This window comes from Pholis gunnellus (assembly GCF_910591455.1).
Source record: "Pholis gunnellus genome assembly, chromosome: 18".
NCBI classification, from domain to species: domain Eukaryota; kingdom Metazoa; phylum Chordata; class Actinopteri; order Perciformes; family Pholidae; genus Pholis; species Pholis gunnellus.
In genome coordinates, this window is record NC_136545.1 from 19,719,354 (window position 1) to 19,741,957 (window position 22,604).

Genomic DNA, 22,604 nt, shown 5'->3' on the forward strand with positions numbered 1-22,604 from the left:
ACGTGTCTCATATTTAATGGTAAATCCCCGTCTGCCGGCGGTGCAGCACAATCGCTCCCCGTCATCTTTCAACTGTCATCTGCTGCAGTTTGTCACAATCCAGAGCGTCCCGCCGACTCTCCGGCTGACAGCTCTGAGGCCCCACTGAGGGGAATCAAGTGCATTGTGGGCTCAAGCTATGTGTGCCAACTGAACACCACGCACACGCAGACACACCGTTCACTGTGAAATATACATTTTCAAATAAAAATTGACAAAAGAAATGTAATCTCAGGGAGCCGCTGAGGCTTTTGTCGCTGGAGAAAATTAATTGTTACCCGCTCGGCGACGTGCATGTGTGACAGTTGTTGAATAGGCGAGATAATGGCTTTATCATCTCGCCATGAAACAGCCATATTGAAATAAGTGACAAGCGGTGCAACAGGAAGGGCACACGAGCTGCAGATAACAGACGGAGAGGAATCGATGGAATCGTGTTTAAAACAGCGCGAACATCATCTGACAAGACATCAATTTTCAGCGTGTTGACAAGTCTCAGAAGTAAAGAGGATTTCAGAGCAGTCAGAGACAAAAGACTCCAGTGAATTTAGCCCAGTTTATGGCCTAGTTGATGGTGGATTGGTGGAGGGAGGATGGCTGGGAGTATTGGTTTTCTCTGCCACACGACTCTAATGCATCTCATTACAGAACCAGTCCAGATGGATTTGGTTTAGAGTGAGTATCGGGTCAGAAAGAAATGCATTAGATGGACTCGGCAGCAGCCAGAGAGTCTGACTTAATTCAAAATAAACTACAACAGCTTCATTCGAGCACTTTATTTCAAGTAGTTATTGGAATTAAATTGAAATGTTTTACTAATTCTGAAAGGCTTAAACAAAGAGTATAATCAATGCATTAATATGTTGTAATCACTTCATGCATTTCAGCAACAAGGAAGTACTCTGACCCCATTATTTAGCATTTTAACTTGCACATAGTCGTTAAAGATGGAGTGTTAAAAACGGTTTAGGGGGTTTTAAGAGGTGAAAGACAAAAATTTAGTTAAAAAAACATTTAAAAAATATAAATAAAGGAATGTTTTTATGTTTTTGGTCAATTTAAACCTTCAGCTGTGCACATGATTTATTTAAAATACCGTAAAATATTACAATCTGTATATTCCTCCAATAAATCCAATTAGAACCTTAATTCCATCATGATTAATAGGTCAATTAAAGGAAAACAATAAGGACTTCAGTTACACAGTGAAGGACTTTAATGGATTTAATATTCAGACATTTATGCCTCGAATTGCAATAGATTAAGTTATTTTAAATGGACTATATGCACAGTTGGAGAGGTTTTTAAAGGGCTAATGGATTAAAATTTGAAATGGGACTTTAAAAGCACAAAATTAAAGGTTTTGGTTTCACCGTGATCGTTTGAGATGTTGGGTATTTATTGTGTATCAACTAACGATCCTGTATCTTACGACATTTTTGTGTCTCATTATACCATCGCTGTCTGTACTTTGATGGTTATTAAAGCGAACAAAGACTAAATTTAAAGACAAAGAAAAAAGGACCATGTCCTGAATAATGTGAGAACGTCAAACGTCTGCTAAGCATCATTAAAGAAAAAGGTGATTTTACTGATCTTTTCTTTGTGTTTTGCTTGATAAAATCTGAACAAAAGGCAAAGAATGTGAGCAAATAAAGAAATATAATGTGAATGGTTCATGGTTGTTATCAGGCTTTAAGAGAATAGAAGGAGCTCGCCCCGTATGAGCCGACTCACTGTGACTTGTCAGTCAAACCGTCCCAATAACACATCCGCAGCATGTCAAGGTATCAGCTCAAAGGTGTACTCTTGATGTCGGCAACATCAAACCATGACCTGGAAACACACGAGCGTCTCCGCCTCGCTGCGATTCCCCTGGAGTTCGTCTCTCCTGGGCCAAAAGATTTGACTCAGGCGTCTCAGAATCCGCCCGTGACAACATAATGAGCAAACAAGGAGATAATAGACGATGGATTTGGGGAGGATTCGGTGCTGCACACAGTCCCACCGCGCACTTCAAAGTAAAAGCACCCTATCCCTGGAGGAGTGTCTCGCTCCTTAAACACTACCTCCCCCCCTCTGGCCCTCTTCTTCCTCTCTGTTTCTGCCCCTCCAATTAAAGGTCTCTGGCCTAGTTCTTCACAATCACTCTAATGCTCTGCAGCTTCCCAGCTTATTGGGAGCCTGAATACAGATCTCCTGTATTAATTCTAAATGATCTAATTTCACATTCGATTGACCTACGCAGTTACACAAGGACATTGTTTAGCTTAGCGCGATAGCCCAGATATTTTATGCATAAAAGAATAGTGCGCGAGGTTAACGACAAGCATAACTTTTTCTTTTTTTTTTTTCATTAAATGACCTCAAGAGGAGAGAAACGATAACTCTAACTGCCAATGAAACCCTGGGGGGATGTTGCAGCTCCACTGAACAGGACTAAGGGCCCCATCGTTGCCAGAAACCATTACCCGGCGAGGACGCTCCACCGCCACGGCCTCCGCCGTGGAAATGAAATCAGTAAAATGGACGGTAACTCGATTGCCCCCTTTGTCCTCACACAGAGCGCCGCTCAGACCTTTCAGGATCTTCAGATTTTGGCGGTGATTATTAATTAGCGGCCATTACGGTGCACAACGCAACGGAGGACACGTGTTTGTACGGAGTCAACAATGCTGACACAGCAGACGTCCCACAGACAGTCAGCAGTGGAGGAAGTATTCAGATCCTTTACTTGATGCCACACTGTGAGAAAATACTCCTGCATTCAAAACCTCATTCAAGGAAAGAACGTGCTTAAAGGATGAATAGTATTGATTGTGCAGTAAAATGTTCCCAGTCAGTGTTTTATCATTTTATCTGATGTGTCTTGATTCATATTCCTGCTGCTTTATATGTACCTCTGAGGTGTAGTAGAGTAAATATGGAAGGACACGTCATCACTAGATGGCACATCCTCACATTTTCTCCACTGAGAGAGAGCCGTAGAGGGCACTTCATCACGTTTTCTCCATTATTTGGCCACCCTAGATGGGATTTGATCATGTTTTCTCCACTAGAAAGGGAATCTTAGAGGGACCTTCATCACGGTTTCTTCGCAGGAAGGGCACTTCATCACGTTGTCTCCCTTATTTGGGCACTTCCTCACATTTTCTCCCCTGGAATAGCACCCCAGAGGGCCCTCCATCATGTTTTTTTCCATTTTTACAGCGGCTTTTCGAACACGGGGGGCGCCCAAGTTCACCAGCGCTGCGTTTAGATGATAAAACCTGTCAGATATTCTACAAAACGTGGGCGCAAGGTGATAGCGAGTACTCTCTTGTTTTTCAGAGTCAGAGCGCTTCCTCTACATAAGGTCAAGACTTCTGATCATAACCTGCATACTAGTGCGTGCGTGTAAACACCCTCAGACGCACCCCTCTGACTCTGTCGGTTAGAGCTGTCAATACCGCTCATGTCGTTACATGTCTGAGTGAAACTACAGCAGAATGTTGAATGACAGGTGAGTCATATCACATACTGTAAGAATCCACATGCACTGGAAACGGAAGAAGCACGGCCTTTACGAACGCGAAGGCAAGTTGGAAGAAAGGGGGAATTTCTCCCCTTAGCCCCAAACCGCCTTCAAAAGGATTTCCATATGCAGTGTCTGTGCGGATCATGAATTAACCATGATTGCAAAATAGATCCCTTGCAGTAGCTGCGCTACATGGAATATTGGTATGTAAAATAATGCGAATGATCCCCAGAAATATGTACGCATGAATAGTTGATCTGGAGTCGGTCTGTGTTTTCTACCAGACGAATTAGCTTCAAATGTCATGAGTGGTTTGGTTAAATGAAACCCTTTCATACAAAACAAAATCCATCGTTACATTTTCATCAAATGACATTCTTCAGTGTACCCGTCCCCCCCCCCCCCCCTCTATTCCTTCACACACCGAGACACAAAACCGGCACAATAACATGTGTCCATTAATCTTGTTGAAACCAAAGCAAACAGGAATGAGCACTCTCTCAGGTCTGACAGAGGGGGGGGAGACAGAGAGACAGTGATGGCCGACACCTCGGGGACCGGATGGACTGATGGGTGAGGCGATGTGTGAGTGTTTGTGTCTGTCTGTGTGTGAATGTGTGTTGTTAATGAAAGAGTGTGGATAACTTCTTCAGTCATCTTAGTGGATGGATGGGGTGACAGCTACAGCTCTGGGAAAGGCGTGTGTGTGTGTGTGTGTGTGTGTGTGTGTGTGTGTGTGTGTGTGTGTGTGTGTGTGTGTGTGTGTGTGTGTGTGTGTGTGTGTGTGTGTGTGTGGTGTTTGACAGATATTTGCTGTGGGTGCATCTCAATACGCTCAAGTTCCTCCCTCCTTGTGTCACTGTTTCTGTTTTCTGTGAGGTAAAACAAACTTAAGATGAAGAAGAAGAAGTCTGGTGACGTCAAAAACAAAAGACCCGATCACAGAATACATTGATCGTACTTACACTACTACTAACTACCTGTGTACATGAAGCTTGATGCGTCTTATTTATCTTATTGACATCCGGAGAGTGATGATATGAAACGTCCAGCCCAGTCGCCGAAATAAAATGGTAGGTTTTCTGAAAATCAGACATGTAGAATCGTTCTGAATTAAAAATAGTTTCATATCAACTCTTTGCTCTCCGTCACAGTCTGTGCTGTTCCTCTAAACAGGCCTCTACTGCCATCTGGTGTTCAATGAGGAGTTACAGCCCATTAGCTCACATGTATTCTGTATTATTATACACAGTGTGTGTACATACACGTAGACACATGACGGAATATTAATCAGCAAATATTCTGATAATCGTTTGCATTATTTTTAAGGAAAGGTTTTTTTTCCAGCTTCTCAAATGTGAAGATTTACTGTTTTTCCTTGTAATTATTTTACTAATTCAAATGATCAGCAGATGAATACACCGTGAAAATAATCATTAGATAATAATTCAAAAGAAGCTCTGACTCAACCAAATACAACAGCAGAATCCTGCTTTTACATCAATGCATGATTGATAATAATGTAATATATACTTTTAACAGTCACAGGGTATCTTTTCTGCTTTAAATACTTTAAATGTATTTTCTTGATTATACTCACATACTGTCACATTTTCAATGCAGTACTTTGACTTGTGATGTAATATTTCCACAGTGTAGTATTAGTAAAGGAGTATAAGTACAATCAGTGATGGGATGAAACTAAGTTTATTTGCTCAAGTACTGTGTTTAACTACAATTTTGAGGTATAAATAAACTAATACATGAAGATGTCCAGCAGTAAAGTAATTAAAGCTCCACCTTTACCAGCTGCAACATTAAAGTGATGAACACATAAAAGCATTCATTATTATAATATATTTGTCTGCATAATGAGTACTTTGGGTACTTCAAGTACTTATATTTTGAAAGCTAATACTTGTGTATTTTTTGCTAAATTAACATTTTGAACGCAGGGCTATATTTGTAATCCAGTATTGTTTTTACAGTGTGGTATTAGTACTTCTACTTGAGTAAAAAGATCTGAGTACTGCTACAGAAGATGCTGCTGACTTCACCACTCGCGCATGCGCAGCGGCTCCCTCTCTCCTCTCCTCTCCTCTCCTATGACTGACCGACAGTGACCTCAGTTTCTGCAGCAGCGCACAACTTAAAAGACAGCACACGCGCCAAATAATACACCGCACGAGGAGGAGAGAGATGGCCGGTATATTCGGGAAGATCTTCGTGGGTATTTACGTGGAGATAAAACGCAGCGACGGTACGTAGACAGACACACTAACACCGCTCTCTCCATCCGGCGGGTCCGGGTGAGAGAAGCTAACGTCAACGCTCACTGCAGAGGGCTGTTTCTGCAAAGCTAACAAGCCGCTACATGCTCTTTTTTTCACCGGGTTGTCGTGCGAGTGAAGCCGTTACAACCAGCAGAGATTATATTTGTAATATCGTGTTAATGTCGACTGTCAGTCAGGTAGACTCTCGCCGGCTTTCCGGCCCCGAGGAGCGCGCTTTGGTTTGGACGGGCGGGTCCGTCCACCTGCGCGGCTGTCCGGCCAAATAAAAAAATACAAATAAAAAAATGCCACCTGCTTTTTTTTCTGGTTCCTCAGCAATCTGTCCTCCGCATCGTGGCTTAAAAAACGGATGAGATGCATGTGATCACCTGCACTGCATCATCCAGCAGTGGCCTGTGAATCATGGGCTGGCGGATGGGCTGCATGCACGGGGCCTCTCGCTTTAAAAACAGCTTTGTGCACATCAGTATTATTATTAGTAACGACACAAATGTGTGGACCAGGGCGGCCATGAGTCTAATTAACTGCCATTAAATGCAGCTCTTGAAGGTGTGAATGACAGGAGGGGAGAAGTCTTCATCATCCATCCATCACGAGCCACACCCATTAGCATCTCAGTGTTCTGATACTAGAGGAATCCTAAATGTTGTATTTCGGGCATGATGCTATGATCTGAAAATGAGACATGTTCTGGTTCATGGCTGTCTGCCTCCTGTGGAGGCTAAAGCAGCATTTATATATTTATATGTGTATATATATATATATATATATATATGTATATCTTACAACTCTACGGTCCTGTGCAGCACTTGAGCCGGTACGAGCATCTCTTTACGTCCTCTCACCTTGCAGGACGAATACACCAGGCCATGGTCACGTCACTGCACGAGGACAACGACAGCGTGACGGTGGAGTGGATCGAGAACGGAGACACCAAAGGGAAGGAGGTATGAGCTGCCTCTTAACTTCCTGTCCTGTGCACCGGGACGTCCTCTCAGCTTGGGTTTGAATAGGAACAACTTCCTGTCTCGGTGTCGAGTGTATCGTGATAAAGCAGCCCAGAACGAGCTGGAATTAACAGGAAACGTGTCGCTTTAGGCCTTTAAGGAAAGAAGTAAATAAACATCAATGTAACAGCTGATTACAAACTTGTGTACGGCAGCGTACAATATATTAAATACTGTGTACTACATGGAAAAAGTAGGCAGGTAAACACTAACAAGAAGAGAACTACACACTCTTATTTTTAGTTATGAATGTCTATAAAACTACAGTTCATCAGGAGTAAATACTGAACCTACTTTGCACCATATAAACAGACATTTTGAACATTTGTAGATGCTTGTGTGTCTCATCTGTGTTCCGTTTCTTCTTCTATAAAGAGCCGAAGTCGTGACATCACTTCCTGTCTTCTCCTCTGTTTACACTCGCTTCTTGAACTCAATGCAAAATCTCATTCAGCATTTCTTTCATCGTGTCTTTCTGAGCTTAACTTTCTCACATTCTAAGACAAACGTTTACGAGCACAGGCATAAAACTACAACTCCCATGAGAAAAACTACAAACGCAGCATCTTGGGTACTTTTGTCCATGAGACTCAAACTCTCTCTATGTCTGGAGTCCTCTCTGCTCGGACCTCTTCTGTAGCGCCGTGACATTTAGTCCACAAAGCTCTCGGGCTTCTGGGAAATGGTGTTCGTTAAAGGCAACAAGAACACTGTCCTCATCCAAACCTGATGAAGAGAGCGACTCAACGTAGTCTTTCGTTACGAATGTCGATGGGATCTTGAACGAGGTTTCCTAACTTCTGGAGCAGAACTTTGGAAGTTCTCGTTTCACTTCTTGAGAATTGCCTGATTTGTGTCTTTTGTTTCTGCCTCAGATCGATCTGGAGAGCGTCTTCGCTCTGAATGCAGATGTTGCTCCAGATGAGGAGATACCTCAGAGTCCCGAAGCTCCTCTTCCTCCCTCCAGTGTTGCCAAAACCAGCAAACTGCCCAAGGTCTGCTCCTCTCCATTATCTATCCCTCTGTCTGCATCGTTTTACTCTGCTGGGTCTAAGCTAAAGCGTGGTATTATAATCTGTTATTATTATTATTATTAATCAGCAAGTTCCTTTCTGTAAAATAATGAGTTAAAAGTTTTCTGACACATTTACGCGATGACAGATTATTAAAGAGATTAATAGATAACTGTGGTTTCAAACCTAGTGTGACGCTATTAGAGCTGCAACATGATGACAGATTTATATTTGTTGTATATTTGCTCCGGTATTTAAATGAAGGTTGAAGGTTGAAGGATACCCACTGGTGTCGGTGAACACCTCTTTACTCGAGCGGTGTTCTTGAACGTCTCTTTCTGACTCTGTTGTGGTTTCTGGTTCCGTCTCTTTGTTCCGTTTCTATTTTCAGACCAAACGGGTCACAGCGATACCTAAACCTGAGAATCCTCCACGAGAGAACAGAGGTACGTTTGATTCACATCACTCACTCTGAAGATGCTCTAAAACACTTAGTGCCCGACTGCCACAGTCTGCGTCTTAACTCACAGACGTGATGCTCGTGCTTTGTGCTCCTCAGCTGCAGCGGTGGGAACCACCCGGGCCCGTCCCAGCCAGCAGAGCCAGGCTGCAGAGCCGCCCCCCCCGGCCATCGCGCCCCAGTCTGCACTCAACCAGTCGCTGCTGCAGCAGCAGAACGGTAACACAAGAGTCCCTCCATCTGATCACACATGTCAGAGGTTCACTCCGGCCCTCCAGGCTCTGGCTTTATCATGTCTGAGGTGCATTCAGGGTGCTGGTGTGCTGTTGTTTTTCTGAGAGGACACAACCGGTGATGTCATGCTCCCGCACAGCTGCGAGGGCGTCAAAGGCTCTTTCACAGTCGCTCACTGGGTTCGGCTGCCGGACTTTGACTCAGACCACAGCGCCTGTTTGAGCTCATTAGCATACATGTACACTACTGTGGAAATAAAACACATCTACTGATTTATTACTCACAACTCTACTGTCTAAAAACCAACAGTGACTGTTTCCCTCTTGGTGTTATGAATGTAACCAAAGCCTGATGTATTTCATCTCATTCAGTCTGTGCCATAGAGCTGCATTGTTGTCCAAAACTATTAGAAACCAGCACCGTAATAAAGGTCCTGCATTCAAACTGCACGTAAAAGTATCATCAGAATGTACTACAAGTGTCAGAGTTTCACGTCACTAGATTTGCATTTTTTCGGCGTTGTGTTGGATGTTTGCTTATGGTCTGGCGCCTCGTTGCTACGTTTTTTATAGAGGTGGAGGCACAGAAACCACTCACACTTTTAGTGGTCGTGAGTGATGACGAGGGGGATCATTTTTGTGCCGCCTTTAGATGATTTAGTTGGTTAGTTGTGATCGTTTTTGCTCCTCTTTCTGTTCCAGCACGGAAAAAATCCAACTGTGTGAAGGAGGTTGAGAAACTGCAGGAGAAACGAGAGAAGAGACGACTTCAGCAACAAGAGCTCAGAGAGAAGAGGGCGCAAGTGAGGAGCACGCGCACACACACACACACGCACACACACACACACACACACACACACACACACACACACACACACACACACACACACACACACACACACACACACACACACACACACACACACACACACACACACAACGTTCACTGTGTTTTTTGGGAGTGCGTTTCATTTGACACTTTTGTTTGTTTTTGTTCCGTTTCAGGAGGTGGACGTCCAATTGCCAAACTATGAGATCATGTGTATGATCAGAGACTTCAGAGCCAGTCTGGACTACCGGCCGTTAACCAGTAACGATCTGGATCTGGTGAGTCTGGCGTGAGAATGAGATATTAATGAGAAATGAGTTCGCTGTCATCAACTAACACAAGCTTAGTCTTTAACCCCACTATGCAGTCAAACATATTCTAACTTTAAAAGCTACTCGAGAGGAAATAAAAGTGTTTAAATGTCTGAACGTACAACTTATCTTCACCGTTTGATGTTTCAGATCGATGAGTACAGGATATGTGTGTGTGTGCGTGCACGTCCACTCAATAAAAAAGGTAAAAGCAGCTTTAAACAAACAGAGTAAAGCTCCACGTTCTGTCTGAACTAACTGCAGTCGTCTTAGTAATAAATTGTTTCTGTAAATGAGGAACTGAAATCTCTCTTTAGAGCTGACGATGAAGGATTTGGACGTGATCACGATTCCCAGTAAGGACGTGGTGATGGTCCACGAGCCCAAGCAGAAGGTGGACCTGACCCGCTACCTGGAGAACCAGACCTTTAGGTTCGACTACACCTTCGACGAGAACTCCACCAACGAGATGGTCTACAGGTAACGTGTGTCGTTATTATGTAATAAATTGTGTTTTCGGGACATTAAAATGTCTCAAAACAACAGGACATTGGCTTACAATGTAACAAATGTTTACAACAAATTCAGTCATTTTAAAGGAGATAACTGTGATTCATTTAGTCGCCTGTCAGAATAACCTGTTTGTGCAGCGTCAGCGTTGTGGTTGTCGAGTCATGAATTGATTTTTGTATCCAGTCCAAGCCACATCTTTACGACGCACTTCATAGATCTCAAGTTATCAGAGAAACAAGCTGAGCAAACGTTAGCGGCTCGCAGCTCCTCCGGGACGTCCTGCAATGAAGACTACAACTCCCATGATCCCACGCTTCCTTCACAACGTCACCAATGTCTTTTGTTGTTGTTTTGATAAAAGAGAAAATGACTCGTTTGCTCTTCCTCTCTCAGGTTCACCGCTCAGCCGCTGGTTGAGACCATTTTTGAGCGAGGGATGGCGACCTGCTTCGCTTACGGACAAACAGGAAGTGGAAAAACACACGTGAGCGCCTTTTAACTTAAGAGGACTTTAGTGGTTTTAATGTTTTTCTCCTCTTCTAACTAACTCGTTTCTCCTTTCAGACGATGGGAGGCGACTTTTCAGGGAAGAACCAGGACTGCTCTAAAGGGATCTATGCACTCTCTGGTTGGTTTCTCCCATTACGTTCCTCTCTGTCGTCACTGCTGCTTAATGCATCTGACTGAATTTAAGTCTCTCTTTTTATTTCTTTCCTTGTGCAGCCAGAGATGTTTTTCTCATGATAAAGAAGCCAAATTACAAGAAGTTGGATCTTCAAATCTATGCCACATTTTTTGAGATTTACAGCGGGAAGGCAAGTGTGTTTTAAACGTGATTAGTGTTGATTTTATTTCATATGAGGACTGAGTTTGTGTTGCCTCTGAACCTTTTAATGCAAAGGTTGTGAGCCGGTATTTATGAAGAGGTTTTGAAGCCTTGAGTTCGGCATTTTGGCCGTCGCCAGCTTGTTTTTTTTTTTGCAACCAGTAAACAGGAAGTGACCATATCTGGACTGAGGAGGAGCGACGTAGAGACGTCTCTGGTAGAGACCTGTCAATCACTGTGTAGCCCCGCCCCTAAAGCATCCCCTGCTTTATGGTCTGTTTGACTCTAAATGGACCATCATTTACTAAATGAACATCATGCTGTATTGAAGAAGACTTGAAACTAGAGATTGAGACAATAAACTCATGTTTACAATGTTTACTGAGGTAATAAATCAAGAGAGAAGTAGAGTCATTTTCTCATAGATTTCTATACAACCAGAGGAGTCGCCCCCTGGTGGACACTAGAGAGAATGCAGTTACCGTTTTACAGGACACAAGTTAAATATATAGTCATTTTGTCTTGTATAGTTCCTCTTTTTATTTCTATTCTTGTTTTAGTTTTCTTCTGTGCTTATCTTCTCCTCTGGGGATCAACAAAGGCTAATCTTATATTGTTATCTTATATAAAAAGGTGTTCGATCTGCTGAACCGCAAAACCAAGTTACGGGTGCTGGAGGACGGGAAGCAGCAGGTGCAGGTGGTGGGTCTGCAGGAGAAGGAGGTGAAGTGCACCGAGGACGTCCTCAAACTCATCGAAGTGGGAAACGGCTGCAGGTTCGGACGCCATCGTTTAAATAAAACGGACACCAGGAGCAGAAGTTCCCGGTCCTCGGTGATAAGCTTTGTGTCTCTTCGTCTCCTTCAGGACCTCCGGTCAGACCTCGGCGAACGCTCACTCTTCTCGGAGCCACGCCGTCTTCCAGATCATCCTCCGCCGGCGGGGGAAGATGCACGGAAAGTTCTCCCTGATCGACCTGGCGGGCAACGAGAGAGGAGCCGACACGTCCAGCGCCGACCGCCAGACCCGCCTCGAAGGAGCCGAGATCAACAAGAGCCTGCTGGCACTAAAGGTCTCCTCAGCAGCGAAAGACATCCGGTGCATTAGTCGCTTTACTGGAACACAGCAGTCAGCTGGGCTGTGAAAGGCTGTTCAGCCTCTAAACATACTGGAGACGGAGGTTTTTAAACATCTTAACGTCTGACCGGAAATCAGATTAAATACATCATTTAATAAATATCTGAAAAAGTGGAAATTCATCCAGGAAATGAGTAAGAGTAGCGTGAACTGTTCCTCGTGTCTTTGGGTCGCGGTTCAGTGAGAACAAAGAAATGCAGAAAATGATTTTAACGTTCAACAGTTGCTCTTTGGCCATAATTCTTACTTTTCTGAGTTAAGGGTCTCAAATACTGGCATCAACCCAAATATATTAATTTAAAATGATATAAAACAGCTGAAACGAGACTATTTTCAAGTTTCTTTTGATAATTTTGATAAATATTTTACACAGTTAGTCGACTAAATGTTCCAATAATAATGTGCTGAACGTTTAGACATTGTTCCTCTACACAACCACTCATGATGTTCCTGTCTGACTCTCTCTCTCTCTCTCTCTCTCTGCCTGTCTCTCTCTCTCTGCCTGTCTGTCTCTCTGTCTCTCTCTCTCTCTGTCTCTCTCTCTCTCTCTGTCTCTCTCTCTGTCTGTCTGTCTCTCTCTCTCTCTCTCTCTCTCTGTCTCTCTCTCTCTGCCTGTCTGTCTCTCTCTCTGTCTCTCTCTGTCTCTCTCTGTCTGTCTCTCTCTCTCTCTGCCTGTCTGTCTCTCTCTCTGTCTGTCTCTCTCTCTGTCTCTCTCTCTCTCTCTCTCTCTGCCTGTCTCTCTCTCTCTGCCTGTCTGTCTCTCTCTGTCTCTCTCTGTCTCTCTCTCTCTGTCTGTCTGTCTGTCTCTCTCTCTCTGTCTCTCTCTCTCTGCCTGTCTGTCTCTCTCTCTGTCTCTCTCTGTCTCTCTCTCTCTCTCTCTCTCTCTCTCTCTCTGTCTCTCTCTCTCTCTCTCTCTCTCTCTCTCTCTGTCTGTCTGTCTGTCTCTCTCTCTCTGTCTCTCTCTCTCTGCCTGTCTGTCTCTCTCTCTGTCTCTGTCTCTCTCTGTCTCTCTCTCTCTCTCTCTCTCTCTCTCTCTCTGTCTCTCTCTCTCTCTCTCTCTCTCTCTCTCTGTCTGTCTGTCTGTCTCTCTCTCTCTGTCTCTCTCTCTCTGCCTGTCTGTCTCTCTCTCTGTCTCTCTCTCTCTCTGTCTCTCTCTCTCTCTCTCTCTCTCTCTGTCTCTCTCCCTCTCTCTCTCTCTCTGCCTGTCTGTCTGCAGGAGTGTATCCGGGCTCTGGGCAGAAACAAACCTCACACTCCGTTCAGAGCCAGCAAGTTAACTCAAGTGCTGCGAGACTCCTTCATCGGAGAAAACTCCAGAACGTGCATGGTGAGAGCAGAGCAGAGCCGTGTGCATATTATTACGAGCTCCAGTAGACGCATGAATTATTGAAAATGTGATGAATATTTCTCTCAACGTCTCCCTGCACAGATTGCAACCATCTCTCCTGGAATGGCGTCATGTGAGAACACTTTGAACACGCTGCGATACGCCAACAGGTACAACAGGTTCTCTTTTCAAAAAGATTTAAAGTACAATGAATGTCTGAACAACATGACACGATGCTCTCTCGTCTCCTCGTCTCGGTTCCTAGAGTGAAGGAGTTTGGGATCAGTCCTTCAGACATTCCCTTCTCCCAGAGCGGAGGAGGAGGGAGTCGCTCTGAGCTCTCCCCGTCTTACGAGTAAGATCGATTTTATACTACATTTCTCATCGCTTCTCTCCACAAACAGCTCACCACCATTCTGCCGTATGACATTAACCATTAACTACCACTTTCTGTTGCTCCCTGTCCACTCAGAAGTTACCTCAAGTCACTTAGAGCTATAGAAATATATTTAATATCGTCTTATTGTCAGTAAATACAATGAAAAGACCAAAACTAACATTGAATGCATCCACTAACAAGTGTTCTGAAAGCCTCTTCTTCCTCTTGACCTCTTCATCACTAGAGGAGCAAATGTGGATTCATCCGCCACTGAAAATAGTCCCCAACAAAATGCCCCATTTCCTCCAGTTTGAGACGAACACGTTGATAGTTTTGGAACCATTTCGCACCGAGATGTCTCTCTGTGAGCGGGTCAAGTGAAACATACAGAAATAAGACACTTATAATAACAATCTGAGCCCGTCAGTGGCAGAAACGAGCTCTTTTACTGGACGTACCGCTCCATTAGCGCGCAGCGTTCTCCCTAAATACTGGAGGAATTGTCACTTTTTATTCTCGTTTCTTCACTCGGATGTCTGGGACTATTTAATACATTCATACAGACACGTCACACCCTTCTAGTGGGTCGTAGGTGGTGATTGAGAGCAGTTATTGTTGCACAAGTTAATGTATTTTATATTGTTTTAGGAAAATGCTGCACCCAGTACCTTTAAAAGATAACTGTTAGTGTTCTAAGTCTTGAACGATGTCTGTGTTTGATGATGGTTAGTAGTTAGTAGAAGGGATGCCTGTTTTTTGTTTATTTTGCATCAACAGTTTTCTCCACCGTTCAGTATTTGTTGATGTTGAACTGCTTTTATTGTTCCAGGCTTTATTGCTCCTCACCCTGCATGCAGTCAGTCTGTATTGTTTGTTCCTCCCGGCACGAGTTAAGCATTTTCACCCTTCAACGCGTCTGCACACTGCACGCAGCTCCCGACCATTCTGCTAGACGAGACACCTCAGCGGTAGTTGCAACGGTCCTATTGTTGTTTTAAGGGTGAAGGAACTCACGGCGGACCCCGAAGCGGAGATGGACATCCGTCAGGGAGGACACGTCAACCAGCTGGAGGTGCTGGAGGCTCAGTGGGGAGTCGGGAGTTCTCCACAGAGAGACGACCTGAAGCTGCTCTGTGAACAGAACGTAAGACTAGAGAGACGTGATGATACTCTGACTGCTGAACCTTTAATGTGCAAACAGAAGGTTCCAGTTCATTCTTACGGGGCGTCTGAACTGCAGACCGTCTTGTCACAGTGTCTCTGACGTTAAACTGAACTCGGTCGTGTTCTCTGCAGGAGGAGGAGGTTTCCCCGCAGCTCTTCACCTTCCATGAAGCCGTCTCCCAGCTGGTGGAGATGGAGGAGCAGGTTCTGGAGGACCACCGGGCCGTTTTCCAGGTACAGCTCACGTCTAATGTCCATTTTAGTTTCAATTATGGCAGATTCTCATCCTCTTCATCAGTCTCACATTATAAAGTTCAAGCAGTACTGGAAGTGTCTAAACTGTCCTTACAGGAGTCGATCCGCTGGCTGGAGGACGAGAAGGTGTTGTTGGAGATGACGGAGGAGGTGGACTACGACGTCGAGTCGTTTGCAACTCAACTAGAACAAATCCTGGACCAGAAGATCGACATCCTCACTGAGCTGAGAGGTAAATGTTGAAGCTTCTTTCTTAGCCTGAAGCCTTAAAGTTACTGTGAGGAACTTTTATCTGGTTCTGAACAGTCTGGTCCTCAGAGACACTACCACTTTAGTCCACAGGGGGCGACAGAATCAACACTAAATGAAAGTTCCTTGTAGTAACTTTAAGTGCAGTACTTGAGTAAATGTACTTCGTTACATTCCACCTCTGCTAACCTGTGCTGTGATATCATTCTCTCTTCTTTCAGATAAAGTCAAATCTTTCCGTTCTACACTCCAGGAAGAGGAGCAAGCTAGCAAACAGATTACCCCGAAGAGGCCTCGCGCACTATAGACGCACATAAATTATATATTTCACTGTAATATTGACTCGAGGAAGATGAAGGAGGTCGAGAGCGGGTTTGGCTCAGCTGTGATTTTACGACTTTACTGTCTTCTGTGCGTTTGGTCTCTCCACCTCTTTGCTGTACAGGCTGCCGTCGCTTCCCATCATGCATCTGTCCATCTGTAACACCAGGGAGCAGACCGTCTCTGCTCACCCATCCTCCCGTGAAGTGTGTTTACAAGGTTTTTTTATGTGTGATGTGTCACAAGTGCTTCATTATAAAAAGAAAAAAGGTGAATAATTATGTTTTGAATACATTTTTATAGAGTCAAATCATAGCTTATCCTCACTTTGGCCAATTTTATAAAACAACTTTTGCCATTTTGTGCAATATTTGGAGGATTTTATTCCCGTTCGCTCCCCTTGTTTCAGCTCAGGGGTGAACGGGGCACGTTGTTTGTGTGTAAAATGAGCCACTGTGTGTTTGTGTTGATACTGTATGTAATATATGTTTGATTGAGAGAACGCTAAAAACACTAAACTAACCCTGCATCACATTAATTGACCTGATGGAGGCACTATAATCAAAGATTCCAGAGTGTCCCATAAAACAATTACTGAAACAGTAATTTTTCATTTGCCAAAATAAAGAAAGTCTACTTCTTGTTGCTGTACTTGTTTTATTCATTATTAATTTTCTGTTTCAATGGTTTGTCTGTGTTCTACAATTTAGTTGTTGCCAACAAATCCAGTTAAAAGACCAAAAGTCAGTCAATTAATTATTTCTAACTTCTACCCAGTCTGTGGCTCTCAGCCTAAATATGTTTGACGTAAAGTCTCTAAAGTATAGTGATTTCCTAGAACTACTGCACTAGTTTTTAGCAATGTTTAGGGGGAATTAGGCATTTGTTGGGGACTATTTTCAGCTGCTGATGAATACACCTGTGGTGCTCTGGCGCATTGATTCCAAAGGAGGAGCACTTTTAATTCAAGGAAAAAGATTGCAGAATAGCTCAAATAATGTCTTTCTTATTTTAATATAATTTACAAAATATATATATAATTTTATTACAAAAAATATGTCCACATACTGTGTATAAAAGGGAAATTAATATTAATACAAATTGGTAGTCCTAGTTGTAGGGTCAATATGGTCAAACATCCGGTCTGTAAGGCTCCTCCCTCTTTCTCATGATCAACCTGTAGCATCTAAGCTAGCTGTGGCTACAACCAAACCCTGCAGTACATTAAAATACTTAAAATAAATATCATCTTATTTAGAAATACTCGACATCACTTAACATTACGATCACCTGCGCAGCCATTAAACGGCCGTCTGGGTTTTGAAAACATGGCGGATGTCTAGAGGGTTTTCCCGCCTCTGCTCAAGTAGCCGTTAAGAGAGAAAACTCACCAGAAGAAGAGGTTCAGTACGTCAAACAGTGAGCATGCCGGGTAATTTACCCGCTCTGAGCCGAATTATTCGTTTTCCACTCCGTAAAGGTGTTTCCGCCGGAGACTCACCAAGCTGGTTTAGTCCGAAGAGGGGTCACTTGGTTTTGTTTTTGTTGGCCTTATTGAATACTTATTTCCAAGAAACTTATGAGCACATCTCTGGTAACCACAAGATTTTAAGTGGTGCTTTTGCATGATTCTTTGTGGAGAAACTCGGTTTTATAATCTATTAGTCGATAAAAATGCTATGAGTGTTAGTCGACTAAGTATATTAGAATATATCTACATTTTGACAGCATCAGAAGAAAAGGGACGGCCATAAAAGTGTAATAGCTATAAAGATATTTCACTCTAAACCACAAATGTCGACCAGCTGGTGGCACTGGAGGACTCCATCCCAGTATTCTTTGATGTATTTAAGTGAAAACCAAAGTGAAATCACACGAACACATGTTGAGATACCGTCCAATTGTATTTATTCCACAGAACAGACAATGGTAGGGAGAGCCGGGCAGAGGTCAGAGGTCGGCCCAATCTGCCCGGAAACATATGACACAGGAGACATGAGAAGCTTATCCTCTGTCTGAAATCATGGAGGTGTTAATCAAATACACAAGGTGCTTTTATCAGTGGTTGTCAATGTCACAAATTAAAGCTAAACATTTTCCGAATCATGTAAAAATAATTGACAGCCATCTGTATACCTGTGCTAACAAAATAATAAAAACACTGTATTTTAAAGACCCCTGTTTAGCATTTAGAAGGAGTATATTGTAACTTAATTAATGGTTTATAACACTTGATGTTTTGGAAGTTGTAAACAGTTACACATATATGACTATAGCCCATCCTATGAAGCATGTATATCAAGGAGAAATGCTTAGAAACAAAAAAACTGAACATAAAAGTTGTAATCATTGGTGAATAAATCCTGTTGTAAAGCATTTAATAACTGTTTATGTACATGTACTCATCATTTACAGGCAGGTTTATTACTGTTTATGAATGTATTTAAAAACCCATGGAGACATATACGATTATAACTATGTTATGTTATTCTATTAAGTATTGATTATTATCCAATGATGGATGCTTTATACCGTCGGTAGAGTTCATGTTGTATTAAATTAATATAGTTTCCTTATAATTGCTTTTAATAAACAGTTATTAAGTGTTTGTGATGCTTATAAATGCTAAATAACAGGGTTAAAATTGAAATACTTTTGAGCATGTCAAACCCAAATCTAAAACTGCATATATCCAAAATATATCTGAATTATTGCCACCATGTATTTTTACATTTTACTATACTGTATGTATGTCACAGACCTACACTTCCATAGTGATTTATTTCAGTGTATTTAAAATATGACAACCTGTGTGGATTTATAAATAATTATAAATCATATAGATCTTTGTACAACTTATTAATAAGGCACCCGTTATACGAGATTCATAGGTTGTGAGTAATGGCTTTATTAATGGTGTTTAAATCATTTTAGATCAGTTGAATCAAAATCCCTTTGGTGTTTAGAATGTTTGTAATTAATTAATAAATACCCATGTGGTTTCTCATATCTTCTAATGAAAGATAATCCTTCACGGCTTTTATTAATGTTAAAATGCGATCAATAAAGCGTTTTAATCATCAAGTCTGCAGTTGTAAGTCAGATGTAAATAAATAGATTTAACAAAAAGGAGTTTCACAACCTGACAGACATTTATTTTTGGCTCTTAACTTAACTATAAAGCAATACCAAATAATTTAGCTTAGCTTAAAGCATGGAAACAGGGGGAAACAGCTAGCATGTCTCCGTTCGAAAGCAACATAATCCTCGTACCAGCCCCTCTGAAGCTCATTAATGAATCTCGTTTCTTTAAATCAGTATAAAAGCTGAAGTTATCTGCAAAACTACATCTTATCCGGGACTTTGCTAGACACCCAGGCTAGCTGTTTGCCCCTGCTCCCAGTCTTTGTGCTAAGCTAAGCTAAGCTAACAGGCCATATGGAACAGACATACGAGAGTGGTGTCGATTTTCCTTTAACCATTAATAAAGCTATTCGTTCAAACATATTACCTCTTTATAAGAAGGTGCTTTACTAGAAAGTGGTAACACAAAAAAAACCTCAGTAGTAAAACTAACTGGAATGTGTATTTTAAAACTATGCTAGATAAACCTCTTTAAAACGTGGCAATAATTGTAATATTCTCAAATATAATCAGCAGCATCTTTAGATATATATTTCTTCAAACAGTGACGACATAGCGGACAACATAACTTGGTTTATTACTGTTAAGCATGAAGGTTACGCGGTTCCAGTCGGACTGGATGACATGCAACAGCTCGTTTAAGTAGAGACGCTTCGGTTTGTTACTTTTTCATGCACCCACGGCTGACTGAGAACAACCAGCCTCCAGTTATACTTCAAAGGTTCTGTAAAACACTCGAAAAACAGGTACGGCGAGTCCTATAAAACGCTCAGCGGTTGACTGTTGTAAAGAGAGACAGCAGCGTAGCTCAGATACAAATAGTTTGCACGAGGTGTGAAACACGACTGCAGGTGTGTGTGTGTGTGTGTGTGTGTGTGTGTAGCTTTGTACTGTGGATTGTGCCCCTGCTGTGATAGTGGTTTTGCCTGGCTGTGACTGGAACAATAATATTGCACTGGTAAAAAATAAGTAAAACCTTCCTGTGTTGGTCCGTAGCCTTAATGACCACCAAAGTGACAAATAAAATGCTACATATTTTATTTTTTTCAAATATATTTCACCTGAAGTTTCCAGAGTAACATCATGTTCTTTAGGTAAATAAATAATTCTCAACCATATAAGTCCTACATATACATCTGTACAGTATGTACACTGACACATCCAACAGGCTCCCGGAGAGCCTCACAATCCAGACGGACAGACATTCAACTCAGCAGCCAAACGGCTGAAAAGGGGGGAAACAATGTGTGTTTGTAGCCAAAAAACCTGGCAACCCGCTGCACAACAGAAACTTGAGTTCCATAAAATAGCTTATTTTCAACGGACTACAGCAACACGCTCGACCTCTGCTCTAAAATCATCTTTCTGTTAAAGACACTCTTCTTCCTCAGACATGGATAACATCAGAATAAAACCAAAAAATCATCAATATTCAGGTAAAGTAAGTAACGCTCACAACACTTCGCCCCTTCTTGCTAACATAAATGGTTGGGTACAGACTAAATCGGGGGTTTTCAAACCTTTTTTTTTAAAGTTACTTTAAAATATTAAGTTTCCAATTACCATCATAACACAGTCAAATCTTACCACCCAGACATTATGCACATTTTAGATTCAATGTGACTTGCACATCTAAAGGGAATCATTGATGGCCATCGCGAAAAACACATCCACAAATCTGCTTAAAAAAAAAAAAGACATTTCTTATAACTGCAGAACTTGCCAGAGAAACATCACGTGTTTGAGTTTTCTTCAGTACCGAAGTGATCCGGTGACGGTTGTCTGTACATTTCGTGGGTACAACACAGACAGGAAGTGCTAACAGCTTAGTCGGCACACTTTTAAATCGCCAAAATGTAAACATAAGAAAAATGGGGGCTCAAGTCGTAGCCTACGGCGTAACTCACTTAATCCACAGCAACGTTTTCACTTCCTGTTTACATCTTGATTCTCTTCCAAATAGAAGTAAGACAAAGAATAACAACACTCTGAAAAACCCCGGGTCTAAATATTCTCCTCTAGAACTGTTGACTGTTTGGCACATTTAACCTACACTTATTTTCATATCCTGACAAAAATGTACAGACGTGTGCGTACCTGCACATACAGCAAACCCTGAAATCAATAAACAGTGTCATGCACTACAGAGGTGTCCAGATGTAGCGACATGAGATGGTAACTACAGTATATTTCCACCGTAAACTAGTGCAAAAAACAATGAGGTTACACAGTTGATTAACTACAGTATTTAGAGAATGATTTTGGCTTTTTGTTGGTGGGTTGAAGACGTCGCCGATCACACACAGAGTGGAGACGGAGCCTCTGGTGTGGTGTGGAAGCTGGGCTTAAAAACAACAGCATAGTAACAGGAAGTGAGGCGCAACCGCTCCGCACATCCAAAAGCTTTCGTGGGTTTAAAGGAGAGGTTCACGCGTTTTCAAGTCCGTCTCAAAACTATAGATGCACGTGAGATTATTGAAACCTTTCTCCTGTTCATACTGGAAAGGAATGGGTCAAAATCCTCTATCCTGACTACGATAAATATCATAACTTAGCATGTTTTCTGGTAATTCAATAAATAATCTATTTGAACCTGTTTTTGTATAGTACTGTGTGAATACAATATTTGACAAACTGGCTATTCAAGGATCTCTTCTTATTGTGCTTCCAGTGAAAGTGATGGAGGACAAAAGCCAAAAAAAAGGATATTTGAAGTCAACGTGAGGTTAAAACAGTAAGAAAAACCAAGTGAACATCTTCTAAAGTAAGTCGTTTTAGCATGAAATCCTCTCCAAGAGAAAGGTTTTATTTTTGCTATCAACCTAATGTAAAAAAGCTAGAAGACGATAGAGGCCCAAGAGAATGGACTCAATGCAAGTCTAAACTCCCAGAAGACATTTGGCTTGAAAGAGACTGTACCGTTACTGTCTATCTTCAGCCGTACTATAATACAGGCAAAAGAGAATGAATCATTACGTTTCTACGCTGGGTTTCAAGGAGGAAGTCCAGCTAGTGTAACAATAATAAGGGATGTTGAGGTTACGAAACACAGAAGCCAGTGGAAGTATATATAATGAAAATAACATGGGGCCAAGGAGGGAGCCTTGGGGGACACCAGAGGAGACAGCAGCAGCAACAAGTGATCGTAAGTGATCCTGATTTGTGTTGTAGATGCGGTTTAAACCCAGTATTAGGCCTTACATGAACCCCTACAACACGTTGGAGTCAGAGATTATCAAAAATGTAAATGGAATGTCTTCTGGAGTCTAAAGAGTCTTTCATTACCCTTAATAGAGCCGACTCAGTACTCTGATACACCCTGAAACCTGACTGGAATTTGTCCAATATGTTGTTTTGGTCTGATTTCATGTACACTTATTTGACTAACAGCTTTGTTCTCAGTCACCAGTATGCACAGGAGGAACGACGGCAGCCAGAAACAGCTGTTTCCCTCTTCGTTCGGGCTCTTGACTTTTGTTTTTAGACAGACTTTGAACAAGAGTGAACCCATCCTTCAAAGAGCGAGGGTGGCATCAGCACTGCTCAACTATTCTGTGCACGTTTGTGTTTTTTGGATTGGAGATGT

General features: G+C 42.3%; 1 protein-coding gene across 1 annotated transcript; it reads left to right on the top strand.

The window, feature by feature from the left end:
- Nucleotides 1-5,755: 5,755 nt before the first annotated feature.
- LOC306710215 (kinesin-like protein KIF2A) lies at nt 5,756-15,866 on the top strand (the record flags this gene model as incomplete). The annotated part of the gene is made up of 21 exons (XM_079178627.1): nt 5,756-5,816; nt 6,703-6,797; nt 7,733-7,852; nt 8,262-8,316; nt 8,430-8,549; nt 9,266-9,366; nt 9,569-9,670; nt 9,854-9,908; nt 10,021-10,183; nt 10,610-10,700; nt 10,781-10,844; nt 10,940-11,031; nt 11,676-11,818; nt 11,910-12,114; nt 13,396-13,506; nt 13,609-13,676; nt 13,772-13,861; nt 14,852-15,029; nt 15,182-15,283; nt 15,401-15,536; nt 15,775-15,866. 21 exons carry the CDS (start codon nt 5,756-5,758, stop codon nt 15,858-15,860), a joined length of 2,238 nt encoding a protein of 745 aa, XP_079034753.1. The 3' UTR covers nt 15,861-15,866.
- Between the last annotated feature and the right edge of the window lie 6,738 nt (nt 15,867-22,604).